At 58.5% G+C, this 21,848-nt stretch overlaps 1 protein-coding gene across 1 annotated transcript; it reads left to right on the top strand.

Annotated features, from left to right (window-relative positions):
- Positions 1-1,838: 1,838 nt before the first annotated feature.
- MCM5 (minichromosome maintenance complex component 5) lies at positions 1,839-20,542 on the top strand. The gene is made up of 17 exons (XM_084955457.1): positions 1,839-1,924; positions 2,161-2,335; positions 3,607-3,733; positions 3,814-3,942; positions 5,941-6,113; positions 8,410-8,565; positions 10,109-10,275; positions 10,694-10,865; positions 11,612-11,723; positions 13,161-13,304; positions 13,651-13,716; positions 13,920-14,096; positions 14,681-14,793; positions 15,874-16,002; positions 16,973-17,115; positions 18,267-18,394; positions 19,169-20,542. The coding sequence occupies exons 2-17, from the start codon at positions 2,169-2,171 to the stop codon at positions 19,268-19,270; spliced, it is 2,205 nt and encodes a 734-aa protein (XP_084811583.1). The 5' UTR covers positions 1,839-1,924; positions 2,161-2,168; the 3' UTR covers positions 19,271-20,542.
- Positions 20,543-21,848: the final 1,306 nt, after the last annotated feature.

Here is a 21,848-nt window from a genome sequence, read left to right as displayed (position 1 = left end):
TTGGGAGAGCAGAGAGGGGACTAGGCGTTTCCTTCCAGGACTAGTTCATGAGGACTGGGAGCCAGGAGACCACTGTCACTAGTCCTGGCCTTGTCACTTAAGTCTAGAACCTTGGTCAAGTCCCTTCAAGTGTCCTTTAGTTCACTGGCAAAGTAACAATACACCTGCCTCCCACAGCTGAGAGGTCGGTGGCATGGGAACACCCATCTGGATGGTGGCATCCGGATAGCCGGGTACCCTGGGCCCCACCCTGAGAAGTTCTAATTCTGGAAACCTGGGTGGGACTCTGGAATCGCTGTTTATGCAAAGCTTCCTGGGAGATCCCAGAGGAACCACTGTTTGTGAGATTATAGAGGCATTATACAAGCATAGGCATTCACCCTGGGCCCCGTTTCCAGTGTTCTGTGACAAGGGGACCGATACTCATTGTTTGTAGTGACAAAGAAAGGAAGGAAGGGAGGGAGGGGAGAGAGAGAAACCATCTTGAATTCTACTAACAGGAAAATGGCTAATTTGTATTCTGTTTACACTGGAAAATTCAGGAGCTGCTATGTAGAATGCGTCAAAGCCATGTCTCCATGCAGAGGGAACTCCGTGAAGTTTCAGATGCATTTGATATAACTTTTGAGACCCTCTAGTCAGGATTTTATTTTATTTTATTCTAATCTATTCTATTCTATTTTTTGCCACCCTGTGTAAATTCCCAGGCCAGGGATTGAACCCACGCCACAGCGGTGATCTGAACTGCTGCAGTGACAATGCTGGACCCTTAACCCCATGTGCCGCAAAGGAAGCCCAACAGACTCATATTTTAAACACGCCTCTTAAATATGAGCAAATGTAGCCAATGTAATGAACCGTCCTTTCCAACAGTTCACCACGGTGCCAGTGTGAATGGAAAAGAAGGGAGGGCTGGTTACCAAATTCTTGTTGCTGCTTGAGAATCCATGGAGTTTTGCCAGATCTCCCCATTTTTCAAGTTAGTCTGGGAATCTGGTCATGAATGTTTGCAAATTTTAAGCAATGCCAAATACTGAAAACTCTTCCGCAATTAAAAAAAATCACCACTTGGGAGTTCCCCTTGTGGCTCTGCAGTAGTGACCTGAATAGTATCCATGAGGATGCGGGTTCCACCCAGGGCCTCCCTCATCCAGCGTTGCCCTAAGCTCTGGGCAGACTAGCTGGGATCTGGTCTTGCTGTAGCTGTGGCTAGGCCTGCAGCTCCCAATGCACCCCTAGCCTAGGAACTTCCATATGCCCCACGTGCGGCCCTAAAAAAACCCAAAAAAACAAAAAACAAAAAATGACCCCTTGGGTCTAAGTCCCAAGCTTGAATTTTGGTTAAAGGAGACCAGAGGTGACTTAACTTCTGATGAATCTCCAACTTGGGGAAGCGTGTGGACGTGGAGAGCAGGTGGGCCTTGCTGCCTCCAGCTGCTAGGGGGCAGCAGGCGCACATCGGCAAGCTTACTTCTCAGGGACCCACGGCTTCCTCCGCCCCTTGGCTCAGAAAAGGGTCATTTCCTCCCCAGACTTTTAAGAAGAGTACACAAAAGAGCCTCGCATCCCTTGTCCGGCCCCCTCGCCCGGCCCCGCCCCGGCCCGCCCCGGCCATCCGCCATCACTGCGCCGCTCTCAGCGGCATCCTCCGGATCAGTTTCGCGCCAAATTGTTTGGCAAGCAAAATGGAGCCCGGAAAGAGGCCAGGAGGCCTCCGCAGCCAGTCCTCTTCGGCGGCCGGCCCTGGGGGGCGGGACTCGCGGGCGCAGAGCGGTCCAATCGCTGGTCGCGCAGCCCCGGCGAACCAATGAGGGCACAGCAGCCGCGGCGTCCAAACCGCAGCGTCTATTTTTTCCCGCGAAACTCAGCGGAGGACCGTGGGGGCTTGTGAATCTCTGGTTCCGGGAAGCGCGGGAAGGGAGAGGTGAGGCCCGCGGGGCTGGGGAGTGGGTACTGGGGAGCTGGGCCTACGGGGGCGCAGTAGGGCCGGGCAGGGGTTTTTCCCGGGAGTACTGGGTCAGGGTCCGGGAGAGGAGCCGGCCTCGCTCGGCCCCGCGTTCGGACCTCGCCCGGCCCCGCGTTCGGAGCCGAGGACCCCGGTGTCGGAGGGCACACCCCTCCTTCCCCACAGCTTCCTCCAGCTTCTTGTGCCTGTTCCAGGTGCAGTCATGTCAGGCTTCGACGACCCCGGCATTTTCTACAGCGACAGCTTCGGCGGGGACAACGCAGCCGATGAGGGGCAGGCCCGCAAGTCGCAGCTGCAGAGGCGCTTCAAGGAGTTCCTGCGGCAGTACCGCGTGGGCACCGACCGCACCGGCTTCACCTTCAAGTACAGGTGCGAGCTGGGGCCGGGCGGGAGCGGGAGATGCGGTCCAGCCGTGCTTTGTCCGCTCCCTGGAACGCGCACCCCGGCGGATGTGGTTTTATGCGTTTCACATCTGACGTTAGCTTTGGAGTGAGTTACCTGGGTCCTTTGGTTCCTTTTCCAGGGCTTGTTCTCTTTCATTTCTTACTGTCCTTCCACGGGATGCCCGTCATACCCCGTAAACCGAGTTGTTTGTGGGCGCAAAAGATGAAGATGGCGGTTGTGATTCACTTCATTCATAGATTCATTCATTCCACTCAATCAGCTCCTGTTGATTCAACATCCAAACCCTCATAGGCCCATACAATGCAGAGGATGCGCGTTTGCAGGTCCAGGCTTGGGTCTGACCTATTATTAGCTGAGTGCCTTCCCAGTGATGGGTTTTCTGGGCCTCAGTTTCTTCATCAGTGAGACGGGCATAGCCACTCCCGCCTCCCCTTATTCACCCACCAGTTGACATTGACCATCTAGACCGTGAGATGTAAAGATCAAACCATTCATACTGCTTACCTTCAAGAAGCTTCTAGGTCACGGGGTGAGGCATAGGGGCCCAAAAATAAATTGCAGGTGGTAATTGCCTCAAAGAAGAAGCCTGCAAGTGGTGTTAGGGCAGGTTGCCAGGGAGCTGAAGTTTGAGGTGACCTTGCGCTGAGAGAAGGGTGTCAGGTGTGGAAGGTAGTTCAGCTAGGACAGCTGCAGGCAGGGCCTGAGAACTGTGTGGCCTGTTACAGCCAGGGGCTCTGGGGCCAGGCTGCTGTTGTCCATGGCTCCTCACATAAGGCAGAAGGGATGCTGCCAGAAAGCAGGCTCTCTGTAGGTCATTGGTCCCCAAATGTGACACTGGTCGCATAGGATGCTCTGTAGAGTCTAGTGGTTGCTAAGACATAGTGACTGTTGCCTTCAAGCTCCAAGTTTGAGCCGTTTGCCTCGTTCGTCTCCAAGAGAAGGTTCAAGGCACTAAGGAGTCCAGTGAAAGGGCTGGTTTGCAGTGAGGGTTGTTTAGACACCTGTTCGCAGAATTCTTTCTGTGAGCGTTGAATCCTTCCTCTTGGACCACGTCCACTGAGCTTTCTTTGGAGGATGCCTCTGTAGGCAGCAGAGGGTTAAGTAGCAGAGCCACCTGGAGCTAGCTGGGTGTTTGGGAAGCGGAGTGGCGGGGCAGTGGTGCGGGCAGACTCAGGGTGCAGGTGCATCCCAGCCAGCGTGGTCTCCTCTGTGCCCTTCCCTGCCCTCCGCCCCAGGGATGAACTCAAACGGCATTATAACCTGGGGGAGTATTGGATCGAGGTGGAGATGGAGGACCTGGCCAGCTTCGACGAGGACCTGGCCGACTACCTGTACAAGCAGCCAGCTGAGCATTTGCAGCTGGTGAGTGAGGCCCCATCCCTGAACCCCCAGGGCTGGCCCCCCTCTCATCACTCACAGCCTGTCCCCTTCCTCCGCTCTAGCTGGAGGAAGCTGCTAAGGAGGTGGCTGATGAGGTGACCCGGCCCCGGCCCACTGGCGATGAGGTGCTCCAGGACATCCAGGTCATGCTCAAGTCGGACGCCAGCCCGTCCAGCATCCGGAGCCTGAAGGTGGGTCCACTCAGGCCAGTTGCAGGGGGACAGTGGCTGCTGCGTGTCCAGAGGGGCTGCAGAGACAGGCCCAGGTGCCAGCTGTGTGATGCTGAGCAACTCACTTAACTGCGCTGAGCCTGTTTGCGCCTCTGAAAAATTAGCTCACTGGACAAATGTTTGTTGAGGTCCTCCTGTGAGCAGGACATGAGTTGGGTCCTGGAGAGAAAATGGTGAACTCCACGACTGGCTGTCTCCTGTCCAGTTTACGTCCACCCAGAGGAGACCGAGTAAACCCAGAAACATTATCCACAGTTACTTTATTTATTATTTTTTTGTCTTTTCTAGAGCCCCACCCGAGGCATATGGAGGTTCCCAGGCTAGGGGTCTAATTGGAGCTGTAGCTGCCGGCCTACGCCACAGCTCATGGCAACGCTAGATCCTTAACCTTCTGAGTGAGGCCAGGGATCGAACCTGCAACCTCATGGATTCTTTAACCACTGAGCCACAGCAGGAACTCCAACAGTTACTTTAGATGATCTAAGAGCAATGAGAGCAATCAAGAGCATGCTCAGAAAGTGTGGGGGCCCCTCTGGAAAAGACAGAGGAGGCTGCTTTGGGGAGTGGGCAGCTGAGTGGAGACCTGAGGGTGAGAACATTCCTGGGGGGAGAGGGGAGGGGCACAGCTAGTGCAGAGCCTGCGAGACGAGGGGCAGGCTGTGCTCCAGGCCGAGGGAAGGATGGCCCCTGTGGCGAGAGAGTGATGAGGCGGCAGGAGAGCTGGGTGCAGCCAGTCCGCCAGCCAGCCCTGTATCTGTTTTGTTCAACAAATACTGAAAAGCAAGCAAACAAAGAGACAGAACAGGCAGGAGTAGAAGGCAGGAGAGAAAGCTTCCTGAGGAGGGAGTGAGGGCCTGATGGTGGTTCTGTCGTAAGCTTGTCATGAGAAGCCAGTGAAGGAATGTGTGTGGCTGAGCCTGGTGATCTCTGCACTGGGGCCCAGAGAGCGTCCCCTGCTCCGTGCCACTCACCAGAAGGCCATGCCCCGGTCTTCGCTGGAATCCCTGTGGCCTGCAGCTGGGCTTGGGGTCCCTGTCAAGCCTTCCTTGGTTAGGACCTCGGCAGGTCTGTGCCAGAAGCAGGGCTGGGCTGTGAGCTCTCGAGGCCTCCGAGCCTGTCGGCTCCACCTCTGTTCCCAGCGCCAGGGGAACCCCCATGAGCGAGTGTGGAGCTAAACGGAGCATCACACGTTTGCCTGTCTGCAGGTGCATTGGACTTGTCTTGTGGGGCAGCTGTTGGCTCAGAGAAGCAAACCTCAGCCTCACATGGGACAAGCTTCCGATTCTCAGACTCTGGAAAACCCGGGGAACGGCCTGCCTCGGTGCCAGGAGTTCTGTAATAGAGGAGGGAGTCTTCTAGAAGGATTGCTGGTCAGGGGTAGCAGCCCCTGTCCTTTTCAACCCTGGGGTCTTGGGGGGCTGGGACTCCTGCAGCCTATAGATTGTTTTCCAGAAAACAAGACCTTTGGGGGTGTCAGCAGTTCTGATGTCCCCTGGGCCATGGCAGCCACACATGTCCTGGCCTCACCTATGGGGGGCCAGCCTCCTTCCTCCTTTTTCCCCTCCTGCTCCCCTCCCTCTCCCTCACTCCAGAGGGCGCTTCGGCTTGACTCTGTAGCCTGCCTGTCTGTCCCAGGAAACTTCCTAGAAAGGGAAAAAAAAGGTGATGAAAGGAAGTTTTCTTGTTTTCTGCTTTTTTGGTATAAAGAAGTTGCACATATAAAAGCAGTGAGAATAGTGCAGTGAATCCTACCTACATCTGCCGAGATTTAGTGGGTGTTCCTATTTTGCCGGTGTTTGCTTTCTCCTTTTTTCTGCTAAAGCGTTTTAAGTTAAGTTCCAGGCTTGGCACTTTACCCCTAAATACTTCAGGATACTCTAGAAAAGATGAGATTTGCATACACGACCTCAGCTGCCCCGGCTCCCTGGAGCCAACCACCCTCCCTGTGGCTTGTTACAGTCGGACACGATGTCGCACCTGGTGAAGATCCCAGGCATCGTCATCGCCGCCTCCGGGGTCCGCGCCAAGGCCACCCGCATCTCCATCCAGTGCCGCAGCTGCCGAAACACCCTCACCAACATCGCCATGCGCCCCGGCCTGGAGGGCTACGCCCTGCCCAGGAAGTGCAACACGTGAGTGGGCTTTGCGTGGCTCTTGAGGGGGGGGCGTGGGGGTGACGGGGTGACCGCCGAGTGGAGATGTGAAGCGGGGGACTCGGCCTGCACCAGCTGCAGCGGGAGAGCTGGGATGGGGACAGCGGTCCCCTCCAGGGAGCCCACACCACCTGTGCAGGGAGCCGGGTCGGGAGTCCATCTGGAGCCTTCGAAGGCACCCTGGCTTGCAGGGCCGGTCCGGAGCGTGCCCGGCCCCTTCGCCTACCCATGCCTGTGACTGCAGCTGGACTCCCTCCAGAGGCACAGCCTGAAGCCTCTTGGCTCAGAAAACCGAAAATGTTTCTCTCCAGCTCCTTACAGAAAATGATGGCTGATGCCTGATCTTAAGGACCCCACCCTTTCTGGCTGCTAGGCCTCCTCAGCTTCCTGACCTCAGGCCTCAGCCCCACTTTTTTTTTTTTGCTTTTTTGGGGGCCACATCCATGGCATACGGAAGTTCCCAGGCTAAGGGTCAAATCGGAGCTGCAGCTGGGGGCCTACACCACGGCCACAGCAACGTGGGATCCGGTCCTCATCTGCGACCTATACCACAGCTCGCGGCAACGCCGGATCCTTAACCCACTGAGTGAGGATGGATACTAGTCGGGTTCAGAACCCTCTGAGCCACAACGGGAACTCCTCAACCCCGATTTTTTCTACAGTCACTCCCTTGGGGACCTCGGGCTTTGGATACCGTCCAGGTGCAGAGGACACTGGAACGTGTGTTTCCACTGACCTCCAGACCCAAACCTGGCTGCCTGCCAGACCTCCCTGCGTGGGTGTCTGATGGGCATCACGGATTCACACACTCCCCGCGTCCCACCCTTCGGGGATCCTGTCCCATCTCAGAACCCCCCCTCCTGCAGTCCCCTCACACAGGAAGGCCATCTTCTCAGGTGTTCAGGCCCAGATCCTTGGTCTCGTGATGTTTCTTTCCTTCTTGCCTCCAAACAGTCAGCAGGTGCTTCCGGCTCTGCCCTTAAGTTTGTACGTGGAGAATCAGAGGGTTTCTCACCACCTCCCGTGCATCTGCTTGCTCCATGTGCTGTCATCCCTTACCTGGCGGTGCAGGAACCTCCTCAACCTCATCCGCCATGTCTGCCCACCCTCGTCCCCCAGTCCCTTCTCCTCCCACCCCCACAGCCAGGCGACCCTTCACACTGCCCGGGATTCAGCCGTTTCCATCTCGCCCAAAGTCAAGTTCCATCTAGGCCGGCCCAGCCCTCCACTGCGTGCTCCCAACTCCCTGCCGCCTCCTGTCCTCCGCTGTCTCCACCCAGCCTTGCTGCCACCTGCCCATTTTTGGAACACACTCGGCATGCTCCCGTCCCCTGGCCTTTGAACTTGACCTGCCTTCCCTCGAGCTCCACAGTCCGTGCCCTCATTTCTTCCTTTAGCTCTTCTCCTCCAGTGTCGCCTCACAGGGCTGCCTCCCTGCCCCCGACTCAGGCTTGGGGTGCACATCCCCGCACTTGGGCACACTCATCTCCCTGACGGCACCTCTGTCTTTTTCCTGTCTTTTTAGGGCCGTACCCACAACATATGGAATTTCTCAGGTTAGGGGGTCAAGCCTCGGCTGTGACCTACACCACAGCTCATGGCAAATCTGGATCCTTAACCCACTGAGTGAGGCCAGGGATTGAACCTGCGTCCTTATGGATACTAGTCAGATTCATTTTTGCTGTTCCATGGTGGGAACTCCCACCTCTGTCTTATGTTACGTGGTTCTGTGCTGGAGCTCTGCAGCCTCCCCTGCGCCGAACTCGAGCTCTAAAACAGTGGGGACTTTTTGTTCTTGGCTGGGTCCCTGGCACCTCGAACAGCGCCCGGTGCATGGCTGGTGCTTGGCTGGAACGTTGGGAGAATGACTTGGTTATGCAGAGGAGCAGAGACGCCTGGAGGCCCGAGCAGGGTCTCCAGGGGCCCAGACCCTCCCTGGGAGGTCCTGGGATTTGAGTGGGGTTTGGAAGGGTCGCTGGCTGTCTGGCCTCTCTTCACCTGTGGGGACACCTGAGACCGCTGGGGGGTCACTGGGGGTGCGACTTGTCTGTCTCCCAGCAAGTCACTGGACATGCTCGGGTGGGGCAGGAGCAGGTCTCCTCATGCCCGACGTGGGGCATGTCCCGCCCGGCCACCCGCCTTAGGGCCTTTCTCAGCTTGTCCCAGAGATTCCTAGCTTGCTGTGGGCCAGTCTGGCCACCGACTCCTGCAGTGGACTCCCTGGGCGCGGGGCTCGCGGGCAGCTCTGGTGACCTGTCCTCCCCTCCCTGTCCAGGGATCAGGCCGGGCGCCCCAAGTGCCCGCTGGACCCGTACTTCATCATGCCCGACAAGTGCAAGTGTGTGGACTTCCAGACCCTGAAGTTGCAGGAGCTGCCGGACGCGGTGCCTCACGGCGAGATGCCCAGACACATGCAGCTCTACTGCGACAGGTGAGGTGGCAGCCGCGGGGGCGGGCTGAGTTGGGTGCTGCCCGCGGCCTGCCAAGTGCAGCGGGTAGCGGGGGCAGGGTGGCTGGTCATGGAACACTAGCCCCGTGCCTGCCACTTCCCGAAGTTTCCTCTCGCCTCGTCACCCCACAATCTGAGGGGCCAGTCAGCCCCTATTTGCAGACGAGGACCTGTAACTGGCTCCGTGGGGGAGGAGCCGGGCTGGGGGCCTGTGTTCTGCCTGGGGAGTCTCCGCAGCCTCCTGAGAGCTGGGGGGCCTGAGGCGGCCCAGCTGGACACCCCGCTGCTGCGGAGCCCTTCCTAGCCTGACACCCGCCCAGACTTTCCGTTAAGATTCTTCCTTGGATTTTGTGGGTGATTGGAAAGGGGGAGAGGGTGCTGGGTGGGCCTGGTCCCCTCGTGGTGACCTGGGAGGAAGGCGTGGGGGTGTTGGCTGGGGCTCTTCGCCTGGGCTCGCATACCCCAACGTCGCGTGCGGGTGGCCTGTGCTGCCCGTTTTCTGGAGGAGGGGATCCTTAGGGCTTCCTCAGCCACAGTGGAAGGGGTAGGAGGCCGACTCCTGAGCAAGTTATAGGAGCTCACGGAGCCTCAGTCTCCTTACCAGGCAATTGGGGACAGTGATAGGCCTTTAACCTCTTGTCAGGCAGCTGATAGATTTAAGTTGGGAAACGTGTCAAGTGTTGAGCGTGATTCATTGGCACAGTTAAGGGTCGGTGTTTATTGGGTTACTTAAGTGGTCTGTGACCAGGTTATTCAAAGATGAAGAAGCGAGGTCAGGAGGAGAGGAGTCGTAGTACGTTGACAACAGCCATGACCACGGGTCCTTCAGGAGATGTGACTCTGGTGTTGAAGCACTTTTGGCCCTGTCACTTCACTTGATCCCACAAGAGCCTAGCAGGTCCGGGTACAGCCCCCACCCCAAGCTCAGACAGGGGCCATGACTTCTTTGAGGTCACACAGCTTCTATGTGGCAGAGGACAGATACACGCCCCAGTGTCCTCTCCACGCTGCACTGACTGAGGGGCTCAGAGGCTTCCTTGCTTCAATATCTTGTTTTTAAAAGAAGAGGTAAAAGTCCAGAGGCAAAATGGCTGAGCCCCTGGAGCCACGTAGAGGCAGAGGTGGGAAGCGGCACTTGCAGGGGGGCTGGGAGGGTGGGAGGAGGAAGGCTGCCTCCAGGGGGCCAGGCAGACCAGATGGAGATGGGGCGCCCGGGGGACAGGGGGTGGGCCCTCCAACTCCATCCAGCGCAACAAAGGAGCTCCTGAAGGCCGCCAAATGGTCAGGCTGCCACCATGACCAGAGATTGTCCCCTTCCTGGAAGCTGGGCTGTCCGGGCGAGGGGGCTGGGTTGGGGTGAGAGGGGGAGGGTCCTGGGGGTGCAGGGCCAGGAGCCAGCTCAGGTTGTGAGGCTTCTGGTCGAGATGCTAAGGTGGACAGCAGGTGCAACGGGGCAGGTGGAGCTGGGACTCCCTGTCCCCACCTGGCTCTCACCTCCTTCCTCCTCCCTCCCCATCCTCCTCAGGTACCTGTGTGACAAGGTCGTCCCTGGAAACAGGGTCACCATCATGGGCATCTACTCCATCAAGAAGTTTGGCCTGACCTCCAACAGGGGCCGCGACAGGGTGGGCGTGGGCATCCGGAGCGCCTACATCCGGGTCCTGGGCATCCAGGTGGACACGGATGGCTCTGGTAAGTGGGCTTCACCCTGGGCCGAGCCCCCATCTTCCCTCCCCTGGGTTATTGGTGGGCTTCCTCCTGGTCCCGTCTTGACCCTTAGCCCCACACTCTCCCCGCTGCGGCAGCCGGGGTGAGCCGTGCTGTCATAACCAGACGCCACATCAGCCCCCCAGCACCCCCAAGATGGAAGGTGTCTCTGTGGTCCCTCTAACTCCTCCGACGCCCCCCCAGGCCCCCACACTCCTCTTCCTCTCTCTCCCTAGACCCTGGACACAGGCCCAGCCCTGAGGGGGAGAACGGGGGTCACTGTCTCAGGCTGACACTTGTTGTCCGGCCCCGCCCTCCGGGAGCCCCCGGCCTCCGGGGGGCCCTGCCCAGGGTGGTGGCAAGTTCTCCTCCTGGCGCTCACCATCCTCCGTCTGCCCGCCAGGCCGCAGCTTTGCCGGGGCCGTGACCCCGCAGGAGGAGGAGGAGTTCCGGCGGCTGGCCGCCCTCCCCAACGTCTACGAGGTCGTCTCCAAGAGCATCGCCCCCTCCATCTTCGGGGGCACGGACATGAAGAAGGCCATCGCCTGCCTGCTCTTCGGGGGTTCCCGAAAGAGGTGGGGGTCCAGGCGCCCCCAGGTCTGGTGGAGGGGCGGGTGACGCGCCCCCTGGAGGACAGCTGCCAGATGGTCGGGACTCGAATCTGCTTTCTGGTTGCCCACGGCCCTCAGCCCCAGGCCCTGCAGGAATGAGATGGGTGAAAACTAACCCTCAGAGGACACCGTGTGTCCTTTGGAAACTCTGGAGGAGGCAGAGAGAGTAGTACTGTCGCCAGCAGCTGCCGGCTGCTGAGTGATTTCCGCATACCAGGCGTTCTTCAGCGTTTGCAGCCGGGTCTGTCCCCAGGTTAGCCCTGTGAGGAGGCCGTGATCCAGCCTGTTTCATAGACAAGGAAATCGAGGCACCGAGGGCTAAAGGGCCGTGAGCCTGCCCTTGTGTCCACACCACTGTATCAGGCACGACCCCCAGGCTCCCTCCCTCTCCTCCTTTCCCGCCGGGAGGGGTGGCTGTCAGGTGTCGAATGTGCCCCAGTCCAGCTCTAAGTGCCGTTTCCTCGGACCACCCCCCCGCCCCCCAGGGAGGCAGGTCACCACAGGCAAGTGTGGGGGACACGGCTGGCTGTGAACTGGCCTTGAATGTGGCTCTCAGGCCAGAACCCTGCCTCCCTGACAGGTCTGGGTGGAGGGGTGGGGGATGAGGGTGGGTACTGACTGCCAGCCGCCGCTGTGACCAGCCTGGATCCCAGCCCTTGGATTCCCGCCTTGCTTACATGCCCTCCCCCCCCCGGCCTGTCCTCCCCCAGGCTCCCCGATGGCCTCACTCGCCGAGGAGACATCAACCTGCTGATGCTGGGGGACCCGGGGACGGCCAAGTCCCAGTTGCTGAAGTTTGTGGAGAAGTGCTCTCCCATCGGGGTGAGTGTCCAGGACCACCTGTGTCCGCCTCGGCTGCCCTGCAGGGAGGAAGGCTGTGGGCAGGACCGCAGGGGACGGAGGAGGAAGGGGACCGGCCGAGTGCCGAGGTGTGGCTGGAGCTCTGGCCTGGAAGGGGTTTGCATCACAGCCTGGCCAGTGGTGGGCTGTGGGCCTGGAGCAAGTCGCCTAATCTCTCTGAGCCTCGGTTTGTCTGTCCGTGAAGTCTTTTTTATTTTTTTTTTATTAAAAAAAATTTTCTTTTTTTTTTGCTTTTTAGGGCTGCACTTGCAGCATGTGGAAGTTCTCAGGCTAGAGGGAGAATCAGAGCTGCAGCTGCCAGCCTACGCCACAGCCAGAGCAACATGGGATCCAAATGAGCGAGGTCAGGAATTGAGTCTGTGTCCTCATGGATACTAGTCAGGTTCATTACCGCTGAGCCACAACGGGAACTCCCATCCACTAAATCTTATCGTCGGTAGCAGGCGTGTGCGAGATCAAGGTGTAGGTGCTGCTCGCAGTGCTTTACGTGTGCTCACTCGCTGCCTGCTCGTCTCAGCTCGGTGGTGGGTCCTTCTTAGGCTGTTGTATGGATGAGGAACAGGTACAGAAGGCCCAGTGTCTTGCCCAGGGTCCCACCGCTCGTAGGTGCCAGTGGGGGGCTTTGAACCCGTGTCCAGCAAGCCAGGTGCCCTGTGTGGTGGCGAGCGGGTCTGGGGGGTCAGAGCAGGGCGCAGGCAACCCCGTGGTAAGGCTGTGCGGGGAGGCGTGGTCTCTGGTCAGACGCGAGGGGGGCCGAGCCGGGGCCCCTGCTGCCCGGGGGAGACACGGGGACCATGGATGTGAACAGAAGTCGCGGCTGTGCATTTCCTCCTAAAAGGAGCTGGTGAGATAGTAATTCCGTTTAACCCGCTGTGGGAGGAATGTCGTTTCCACCTGTGGCTTCATATGAGAGAGCACGAAGGAGGTGCTTTGCACTCTGGCACAAGGCTGGAGACCCTGTGGGTTTTATACACCTCAGCACATTTCGCGTTGGCTTTGCCACAGTTCAAGGGCTCCGTGGCAGCAGGTGGCTTACAGGTCCATACACAGGTGGCGAGGGACCTGGGCTGGGGGAAGCCTTTCCTGGGGGTCAGGAGTCCACGCCAGCCCTGAGGCCCCCTGGAAGCATGTCCGCTCTGAGCCCCCGTTTGCTCCTGTGAGTCCGGCCCTGGGGCTCAAGTGAGGGGTGGCTGTGAACACCCCTCAAGGGAGACCCTCCAGGCCAGGCTGGGGCTGGGGCGGCTTGCCCAGCAGAGGAGGCACTCGGAGATCTGTCTGCTCTGCAGCCAGCGTGGTCTGTGACCTTGGGTGAGCCCCAGCTCCCGGGGCCCCTGGACTTAGTGATGCAGCGGAGGCTGGAGCTGGGTGGGGCCCTGACCCTCCTGTCCCCCTCCCCAGGTGTACACGTCTGGGAAGGGCAGCAGCGCGGCTGGCCTGACCGCCTCGGTGATGAGGGACCCCTCGTCCCGGAACTTCATCATGGAGGGCGGGGCCATGGTCCTGGCCGATGGCGGTGTCGTCTGTATCGATGAGTTTGACAAGGTGAGCCCGGCACGGTGAGGCGGTGGCACCTCTGTGGGCTAGGCGTGTGGCCTTCTGGGCTTGGACAGCGGGAGCCACCTTTGACTTGCAGACTCGTATTCCGGCCCCAGCCCCGTCACGACAGGGAAGTAGCTGAACCTTTCTGAGCCCCAGTTTCTGCACCTGGAGAGCAGGGGGCGGAGAGCCGAGCCCACACCGCTGTCCCGGGTCTCGAGGCGCCCCAGATCCTGCCAGTGGCCTGGCACAAGGCTCGGGCTTCGGGAGGGGTGGCTGCTGTATGTTTCCCTGCAGCCGCTGCTCTCCGACCCCTCGCCTGAGCCTGGTGGGCGCTTCTCTCCCCTCACAGATGCGCGAAGACGACCGTGTGGCGATCCACGAGGCCATGGAGCAGCAGACCATCTCCATTGCCAAGGTGAGCGCCTCCCTGGCAGCCCAGCCCCGCCGGGGGTGCCGGGGGCGCTGGGCTCCGGCTCTGTCCTCGGGCTGCCCTGTACCTGGCCCAGCCTGGGGGCCCTGGAATCGTGGGGTGGGGCGGGGTGGGGCGCACACCCGAGATGGCTGCGACCCTGCGTTCTCAGCCCTCTGTCCCCTGCCGCCCCCGCTCTTCCCGCTCAGGCCGGCATCACCACCACCCTCAACTCGCGCTGCTCCGTCCTGGCCGCCGCCAACTCGGTGTTCGGCCGCTGGGATGAGACGAAGGGGGAGGACAACATCGACTTCATGCCCACCATCCTGTCGCGCTTCGACATGATCTTCATCGTCAAGGACGAGCACAACGAGGAGAGGGACGTGGTGCGTGGGGACCCGGCCCCGCCAGGCCCACGGTGCCGGGCGGGGCGGCAGGCAGCCAGCAGCCCGGCCCGATGTCCTGGCTACCAAGGAGGCAGGATCGGGGGTCTGGGAGCACTGAACTAGAAGCCCGAGTCCTGCTCTCCAGTGCACGATGTGCTGTGTGATTTGGGCTCAGTCATTCTCTGGGCGTCAGTCCCTTATGTGTGAAATGGTTGCAGGTGCTAGAAGCCCAGTTCTGGTTGGTCAGTTCCTGAGAGGAACTCAAGGGCTTATATATTGTGGACAAGCCTGCAGGTGCGAGGCCCAGTGGGGTCCTGGCTCGGGGTTGTCAGGGAGCCTCTGCCTCTGCCACTCGGCTTGGACTTCCTGGTAGAGCCTTGTTTGCAGGCAGCCTTGCCCCTTGTGGGGACAGAGAGGGGCTGGTGTCTCCAGGATGTTGTCTTAGCAGCCGACAGCCCCCAAGGAAGGAGGGGCCTCCCCCGTTCTGGCCCCAGCAGCGCTTCCCTCCCTGCCCGCTCCGCCTCTGGGTCGGGACCTGGCGCAGGAAGGCCCACGGGCTGATCAGGGTTCCTTCCGCCTCCCAGATGCTGGCCAAGCATGTCATCACTCTGCACGTGAGCGCACTGACGCAGACCCAGGCCGTGGAGGGCGAGATCGACCTGGCCAAGCTGAAGAAGTTCATCGCCTACTGCCGCGCGTGAGTCCGGGCCCCAGGCCCCGGGGGCGGGCTGGCCGGGCTCCCCTGGGGTGGGAGAGAGCTCCCTTCAGGGGGCCTGAGACGAAGCCCTCAGGGGTTTAGCTCTGCGCCTTCCCGACCGGCACAGTCACTCTTTGGCTCGGCCTCAGGTTCCCCGTCTCCGCAACGAGGGTGGAGGATTTAGGATTTAGACAGTCTTGACTCTGACATCCAGGGAGGCGTTGTGGACTCTGGGTCACGCCTGCTCCCACTGTGACCTTGGGCAAGTCAGTTGACCTCTGAGCTTTCCCAGGTTGTTGTGTCTGGGTTTTGTAAAGATTGCACAAGATGATGAGTAAGTGCTTGGCACCGCCCGGCACCATGTAAACACTCAGTAAGTGGCAGCTGCAATCTTAATTACTGTTATTCTCACAGATTGCCCATTATCATGTCATACATGGAGTACTCTGTGCCAGATGTTAGTCTGAGTATTTTACATGTAAGTGAATTTTACCCCTCCCCCAGAACCTAGGTTGTGTATTATTCCGTTTTACAGATGGGGAAGCTCAGGCAAAGCGAGTTTAAATAACTTGTCTAAGGTCACAGGCAGGAGGTGGAGCCGGGACTTGAAGCCAGGTACCTGGCTGCAGAGGGCCGCACCCGTGGCATATGAAAGTTCCCAGGTTAAAGGTCAAATCAGAGCTGCCCACGCCACAGCTGCAGCAGCGCCAGATCCAAGCAGTGCCTATGACCTACGCTGTAGCTCATGGCAACGCTGGATTCTTAACCCAGTGAGTGAGGCCAAGGATAGATCCCTGATGCTCGTGGATACTAGTCGGGTTCATGACCGTTGAGCCATAGTGGGAACTCCCAGAGGCTGCGCTTTTAGCTGCTGCACCAAGATTCTGGACACACACCGCCACTGTCTCTTACTGGAGCTAAGACCCAAGTGTAGAGGGACTTGAGTGCCTTTCTGATGGGAGGTGAAGCACTGCGTTCGGGTGGGTCCCTACATCACCCAGGTGATGGGTGGTCTGGTGCCCAGCGGTACCTGGGTCTGCGTCGTCACGGTTCTGAGCTCTCCGTGGCCCCATCTTGCAGGAAGTGTGGCCCCCGGCTGTCGGCCGAGGCCGCAGAGAAGCTCAAGAACCGGTACATCATCATGCGGAGCGGGGCCCGTCAACACGAGAGGGACAGCGACCGCCGCTCCAGCATCCCCATCACCGTGCGGTGAGCGGCGGCTGGGCCAGGGCTGGGCTGGGCGGATGGCCTCAATGTACAAGGCACGGTGTACCCAGCAAGTCTGGGTTAGGGTTAGGGTTAAGAGGCAGTGGTCGGGGCTGCCGGGCAGGGAGTGCTCCTTTGGGAGTGAAAACAGTGGCCTCCCTGATTTGTTTAAAGTAAGGGGAGTCTGGAGCCCTCTCTTCTGAATTCCATCCAGCGCTCCCCATTGCAGGGGAGCCCGGGGGTGGGGGAGGGTCCAGGCCTGGGGTCAGGAGACCTGTGCCTAGCCTCCAGCCCACTCACTGTGTGCCTGCAGGGAAATTGCTTTCCTTCTTTGGAGCTCAGCTTTCTTAGCTCTTAACACTCCTCACTCACACAGAGTATAGCGATTAAGAGCTTGGACCTACCTGGTTTGAATCCTGCCTCCGGCACTGATTAGTTAGAAGTGGATGGGGCTGTATGTAAGGGAAAATCTAAAGTAGCTTGAGTTGGAAGTTTATTTCCCTCTCCTATAAAGTCGTTTGAGGGTATGTAAGCCAGCACTGTATAATGACTCCTTAGTCATCAACAACTTGGGCACCTTCAGGTTCCCTTTATCCTCACTGTCCAAGATGGCTGCTGCAACTCCAGCCATCACCTCCAAATTCCAGGTGGCAGGAGAGGAAGGAAAAGAAGGGCCCATCTTTTAAGGCCACTTCCTGAAGTTCCTATAAAGTGTTTGGACTTACAACTCACTGGCTACATCTTAGTCACCCAGAGCACCTAGATGCAAGAGAGGCTGGGGAATGTCTTTTGGCCGGGTGCCACGTACTGGAATAGAAATGAGTTCCCTCACTAAGGAAGATGGATCGCAGGGACAGCCAGCACTCTCCCCTGTAGCCTTACTACCCTGGGCAGGTACCTCCCTGAGGTTGGGGTGGGACGGGGGAGGGAGGATGGGCTGAGCTCACCCCGGCGGCCCGTTGCTCCCACACAGGCAGCTGGAGGCCATCGTGCGCATCGCCGAGGCCCTCAGCAAGATGAAGCTGCAGCCCTTCGCCACGGAGGCGGACGTGGAGGAGGCCCTGAGGCTCTTCCAAGTGTCCACGCTGGACGCCGCCTTGTCGGGCACCCTGTCAGGTGAGCAGGAGGCACCAGTTTGAGTGGTCTCTGGGCTCCGTGGGCGGGACACATGCCAGAGGCCGGCAGTGCTTGGGCTGTTTCTCTGTATTTGCTGCCATGTCTGCTTCCTCTGTGCGGAGGGAAGAGCTCCAGCAGGAGGTGCACTGGCGAGGATGGATGGGGGTGCCCTCAGGTGGTCGGGGGTGGCCTCCCTGAGGAGGTGACAGGGAGCAGGGACTGGCGTGAGTGAGGACATGAGGCTCCCTGGAGGGTGGGTGTGGCCACTTCAGCCAGAGGGAAGGCTGAGTGGCCCAAGAACAGCAGGCTTGGCATGTTCAAGGGCCCGTATGGCTGGAGCCGGGGAGGTAGGTGGGGTCTGATCACCTTGCTCTCCCCTTGGTGAAGATGACTCAGTCTCTGCCCAGGCGAGGTTTCCTGTGTGAGGCATTTGCTGGTGTGATGCTGTGATGCTCTCTGGGATGCTGAGGGCACAGAGGGCAGGTGTGTTTTGGGGCAGTGAAATTGGAGTTGGGCTTTGCAGGCTGTATAGGAGTTTGCCATGTGGACTTATTTCAATTTGGAGCGGCAAAGTCCCTCTCGATGGCTTCCCCCCCATGGCGCCACCCACTCCATAGCTGGGAGCTGAAACACCATGGTCTCTGCAGGCGTCGGGCAGCAGGGGTGAGCACCTGGCAGCAGTAGATGGAAATCACGAGCCTCCTGCTCGCCGCCGCTGCTCCAGGCGCCTCACAGATGGGGTCTCGGGGGCAGCCTGCTCACTCCTGGGTTACTGCTGGGTCCCCTCCAGACCCCAGGAATCTTGCGGCTGCCTAGCCCTCCTCAGAGCCCTCTAGTGGCTGCTCCGCTTATCACAGTCAAGGGAGCACCTGTGCCACGGAGGGAGGGAGGTGGGCGTATTTCCTTGGCACCTGCCGCTCCCTCTGCCTGCGGTGTCCTTCCCCCCTTGCTGCCTCGCCCCTCACTCCAGGTCCCTGTCATCCTCTCCTCCGTGGGGCCCTGATCGTCCCCCAACACGCTCTTCCTCTTCCTCTCATTTTCTCTTCGGGGCCTGGCTTGCTCTTCTTGGGTTCGAGGCCTCCGTCTCTCCAAGCCTCCTGCCTCACCGTTGAGGCAAACTGAGGTCCCCGTCCCCCTCCTCCTGCCCATAGGGGTGGAGGGCTTCACCAGCCAGGAGGACCAGGAGTTGCTGAGCCGCATTGAGAAGCAGCTCAAGCGCCGCTTTGCCATCGGCTCCCAGGTGTCGGAGCACAGCATCATCCAGGACTTCACCAAGCAGGTGGGCCTGCCCCAGGGCCCGGTGGGGGGTGGGCGTGGGGCCCTGTGGGCTCCCCGGGGCCTGGTTCCCACCTACCCAGCCCCAGATCCTGTTGCTCAGCAGCTGGGATGGGGAAGGGGCAGCTCTTCCTCCCCTCTTGACCCTATGGCATTAGGGGGAGGGGGCAGGCCTTTGTGGGGTGCGGAGAGGCGCAGAGCCAGAGGGTGAGCGAGCCATCCAGCTCCCTGGGGACGTGCTCTTGACCCGATCGAGAGGGGCCGGGCCTTCCAGAAGCTAAGGGGAAGTTGTCTTTGAAATCAGGAGCTCCCCCAGTTTCTGGCCTTAGCTCCCCCTCCTGTACATTATCTCCTGATCCTTAGGGCGGTTTTATGCAGTAGGGGGTATCACATCCACTCTCGGGGTGAGCAGACTGAGACTTTGAGAAGTTTAGGGATGTCAGGAGCTTGGACAGATGGCCTGCAGTCCGATGGGCTCAACTGAATCTCAGCTCTCCTGCGTGGTTGCTGTGCGGCTCGGAGCGAGTGACTTTAGCCTCTCCACGCCTGTGACGTGGGGATGGTCACAGCATCAGCTGCACCGGGCTGTTGGGGGCATGGGATGGGTTAAAGTGTGGGAAGACTTAGAACGGGGCCTGGCACGTAGGGGCCGCTCAGGACGAGTGAGCCCTTCTTAGGATCCAGGGGTGGGCTGTGAAGGCTGGAGGGTTCCCTGTGAGCAGGGGTGTTTGGGACCCCCTCGGAGACACACCCCTGCATCCCGCCCTGTGTCCTGCAGAAGTACCCGGAGCACGCCATCCACAGGGTTCTGCAGCTCATGCTGCGGCGGGGCGAGCTCCAGCATCGCATGCAGCGCAAGGTCCTCTACCGCCTCAAGTGAGCTGCACCATCCGCCGCAGGAAGCCACCGCTACCACCTCGAACCCTGTCCTGCACACTCTCGCTGCTAGGTACCTCCCTCGGCTGCTGATCCAAGAAACGTGCTTTTGAAGTCACTGAAGTAATAAAGCCATGATGTGTTTGGATATCCGTGGGCTTTGGCACAGGGTGGCCTGTCACCCCTATCTGACCCTCACGGCTGGGCGGGTCTTGGCAAAGACAGGCTTTGGAGCCTGCAGGCCTGGGTTTGTGACCCGCCTCTGCCGCTTGGGCTGCTGGGCGAGGCGCTCACCTTTGTGCTCAGGTTCTGCAGCGGCGGCGGGGTCCAGCCCGCTTCTCGCTGGCGCTGGGGAGAATTTGAGTTCCCCAAGGTCTGGCGTGCACAGAGTGTCAGTTCTCACCTCTGCTCTTCTCCGGCCACTTCGTGTGCTGGCAAGAATCATGGTTTGCATCAGACTGGCTGGGTCCCCTGAACCTTTCTGTGCCTCCGTCTGTAAATGGGGGAGACTTAATGCCTCCTTCGCGGGGTTGCATTTAACGGGAGTGAGCTGCTGGTAGTGGGTGTCCAGGAAGCGGCAGGCAGCATGGCGACACTGATGGCCTTTGGATCTGGGGCCATGGACTCCCACCGGACCTTGAGCAAGAGAGGGGTGCTCTCTTGCTCACATTCGGTAGGCCCGGCCTCCCCTGCAGGCCACCCATAAGCTATGTGGCCTTGGGCAAGGCGCCTGACCCTTCTGGGCCGGAGGTTGTATTTTTTTTGTCTTTTTAGGGCTGCAACCGTGGAGTATAGAGGATCCCAGGCTAGGGGTAGAATCAGAGCTACAGCTGTCAGCCTACAGCACAGCCACAGCAACGCAGGATCCGAGCTGCATCTGTGACCTACACCACAGCTCACGGCAATGCCAGATCCTTAACCCACTGAAATGAGGCCAGGGATCAAACCCGCATCCTCATGGATGCTAGTCGGGTTCATTACTACAGAGCCACGATGGGAAGTCCCCATACAGAAATTTTCTAGTGCTGTAGTCCCACTTGTTCGTTTTTTTGCTTTGGTATCAAAATCCAAAAAATTATCACCGAGACTGATGTCAGCGAGCTTTCTGCCTGTTTTCTTCAAGGAATGTTATGATTTCAGGCCTCATGTGTAAACTCCTGAGTTAATGTTTCGTGTGTGGTCTGAGATGGTGGTTCTCCTTCGTTCTTTTGCGTGAGGGCTACTCAGCTTTCCCAGCACCATTTGTTGAAAGAGACTGTCCTTTCTCCGTGGTAAATTCTTGGCTCCTTTGTTGTTTCTTTTTTTTTTTTTTTAAGTTTACTGAAGTCTAGTTGCTTTACAAGGTTGTGATAATTTCTGCTGCACAAAAAGGTGATTCAGTCGCACATCACACGTATTCACTCTCTTGCCACGTAGATGGTCACAGAGTACCGGGTGGAGTTCCTTGTGCTGCCCAGCAGGTCCCCCTTGGCCAATACACCTCAGTGTGCATATGCCAATCCCAGACCGCCAGCCCCTTCCTCGCCCACCCCTTTGTTGTGAATTAATTGACCGTATCTAAGTATTTCTGGGCTCTATGCTGTTCCCATTGATCTGTGTGCCCCTGAGTCATAACCTTGGCATTTGAAAGTGCTAGTGACAGCAATATTGGAGAAAAGCAGCATTGCCTGTTTTTTGGACATTGTTTTGCCTAATACTGACAAGCCAGTAAGAGTTTTTTGTGGAGTTCCCATTGTGGCTCAGTGGTTAACGAATCCGACTAGGAACCATGAGTTTGCAGGTTCGATCCCTGGCCACACTCAGTGGGTTAAGGATCCAGCATTGCCGTGAGCTGTGGTGTAGTTCGCAGACGCGGTTCAGATCTCTCATTGCTGTGGCTGTGGTGTAGGCCAGCGGCTAGAGCTCCGATTCGTCCCCTAGCCTGGGAACCTCCATGTGCTGAGAGTGCGGCCCTAGGGGCAAAACGAAAAAGTTTTTTTGTTTGTTTGTTTTCTTGGCTGCGTCTGTGGCATGTGGAAGTTCCTGGGGCCAGGGATCAAACCCATGCCAGAGCAGTGACCCCAGCCAGAGCAGTGACAACACCGGATCCTTAACCTTCTATGCCATAAGGGAACTCCTATAGTCTTTAAAAAGGTAGAATTCACAAAAATAAAAACATCATTGAAACAAAATATTTGACATTTCAAAATATATAAATGTAGGGAGTTCCTGTCATGATGCAGTGGTTAACAAATCCAACTAGGAACCATGAGGTTTCGGGTTCGATCCCTGGCTTTGCTCAGTGGGTTAAGGATCCGGTGTTGCTGTGAGCTGTGGTGTAGGTTGCAGACGCGGCTCGGATCCCGTGTTGCTGTGGCTCTGGCGTAGGCTGGCAGCAACAGCTCCGATTAGTCCCCTAGCCTGGTAACCTCTATATGCCACAGGAGTGGCCCTAGGAAAGGCAAAAAGACAAAAAAAAAAAAAGTGTGTGTGTGTGTGTGTGTGTGTGTGTGTGTAAAACCTTACACAAAGCACAAAGGCATCAATATACATTAAACATTTTATTCTAATGAGTTACTAAAGTGTTAAAAAAAATAACCACC

Source organism: Sus scrofa, chromosome 5 (genome assembly GCF_054392235.1).
Source record: "Sus scrofa isolate SSC_HxYL_T2T_F1_AM1 chromosome 5, Sscrofa_HxYL_maternal_Yorkshire_Landrace_v2.0, whole genome shotgun sequence".
In the NCBI taxonomy this organism is placed as follows: Eukaryota; Metazoa; Chordata; class Mammalia; order Artiodactyla; family Suidae; genus Sus; species Sus scrofa.
This window is presented reverse-complemented; position numbering and strand designations above follow the sequence as displayed.

What these genes read in the sequence shown, in the direction of transcription:
- MCM5 (XM_084955457.1), top strand. Translation starts at nt 2,169, where the DNA reads ATGTCAGGCTTCGACGACCCCGGCATTTTCTACAGCGACAGCTTCGGC. An exon ending in CTGCCCAGGAAGTGCAACAC is followed by an intron (nt 6,114 to 8,409) that starts GTGAGTGGGCTT and finishes CTCCCTGTCCAG; the next exon opens with GGATCAGGCCGGGCGCCCCA. An exon ending in TTCGGGGGTTCCCGAAAGAG is followed by an intron (nt 10,866 to 11,611) that starts GTGGGGGTCCAG and finishes GTCCTCCCCCAG; the next exon opens with GCTCCCCGATGGCCTCACTC.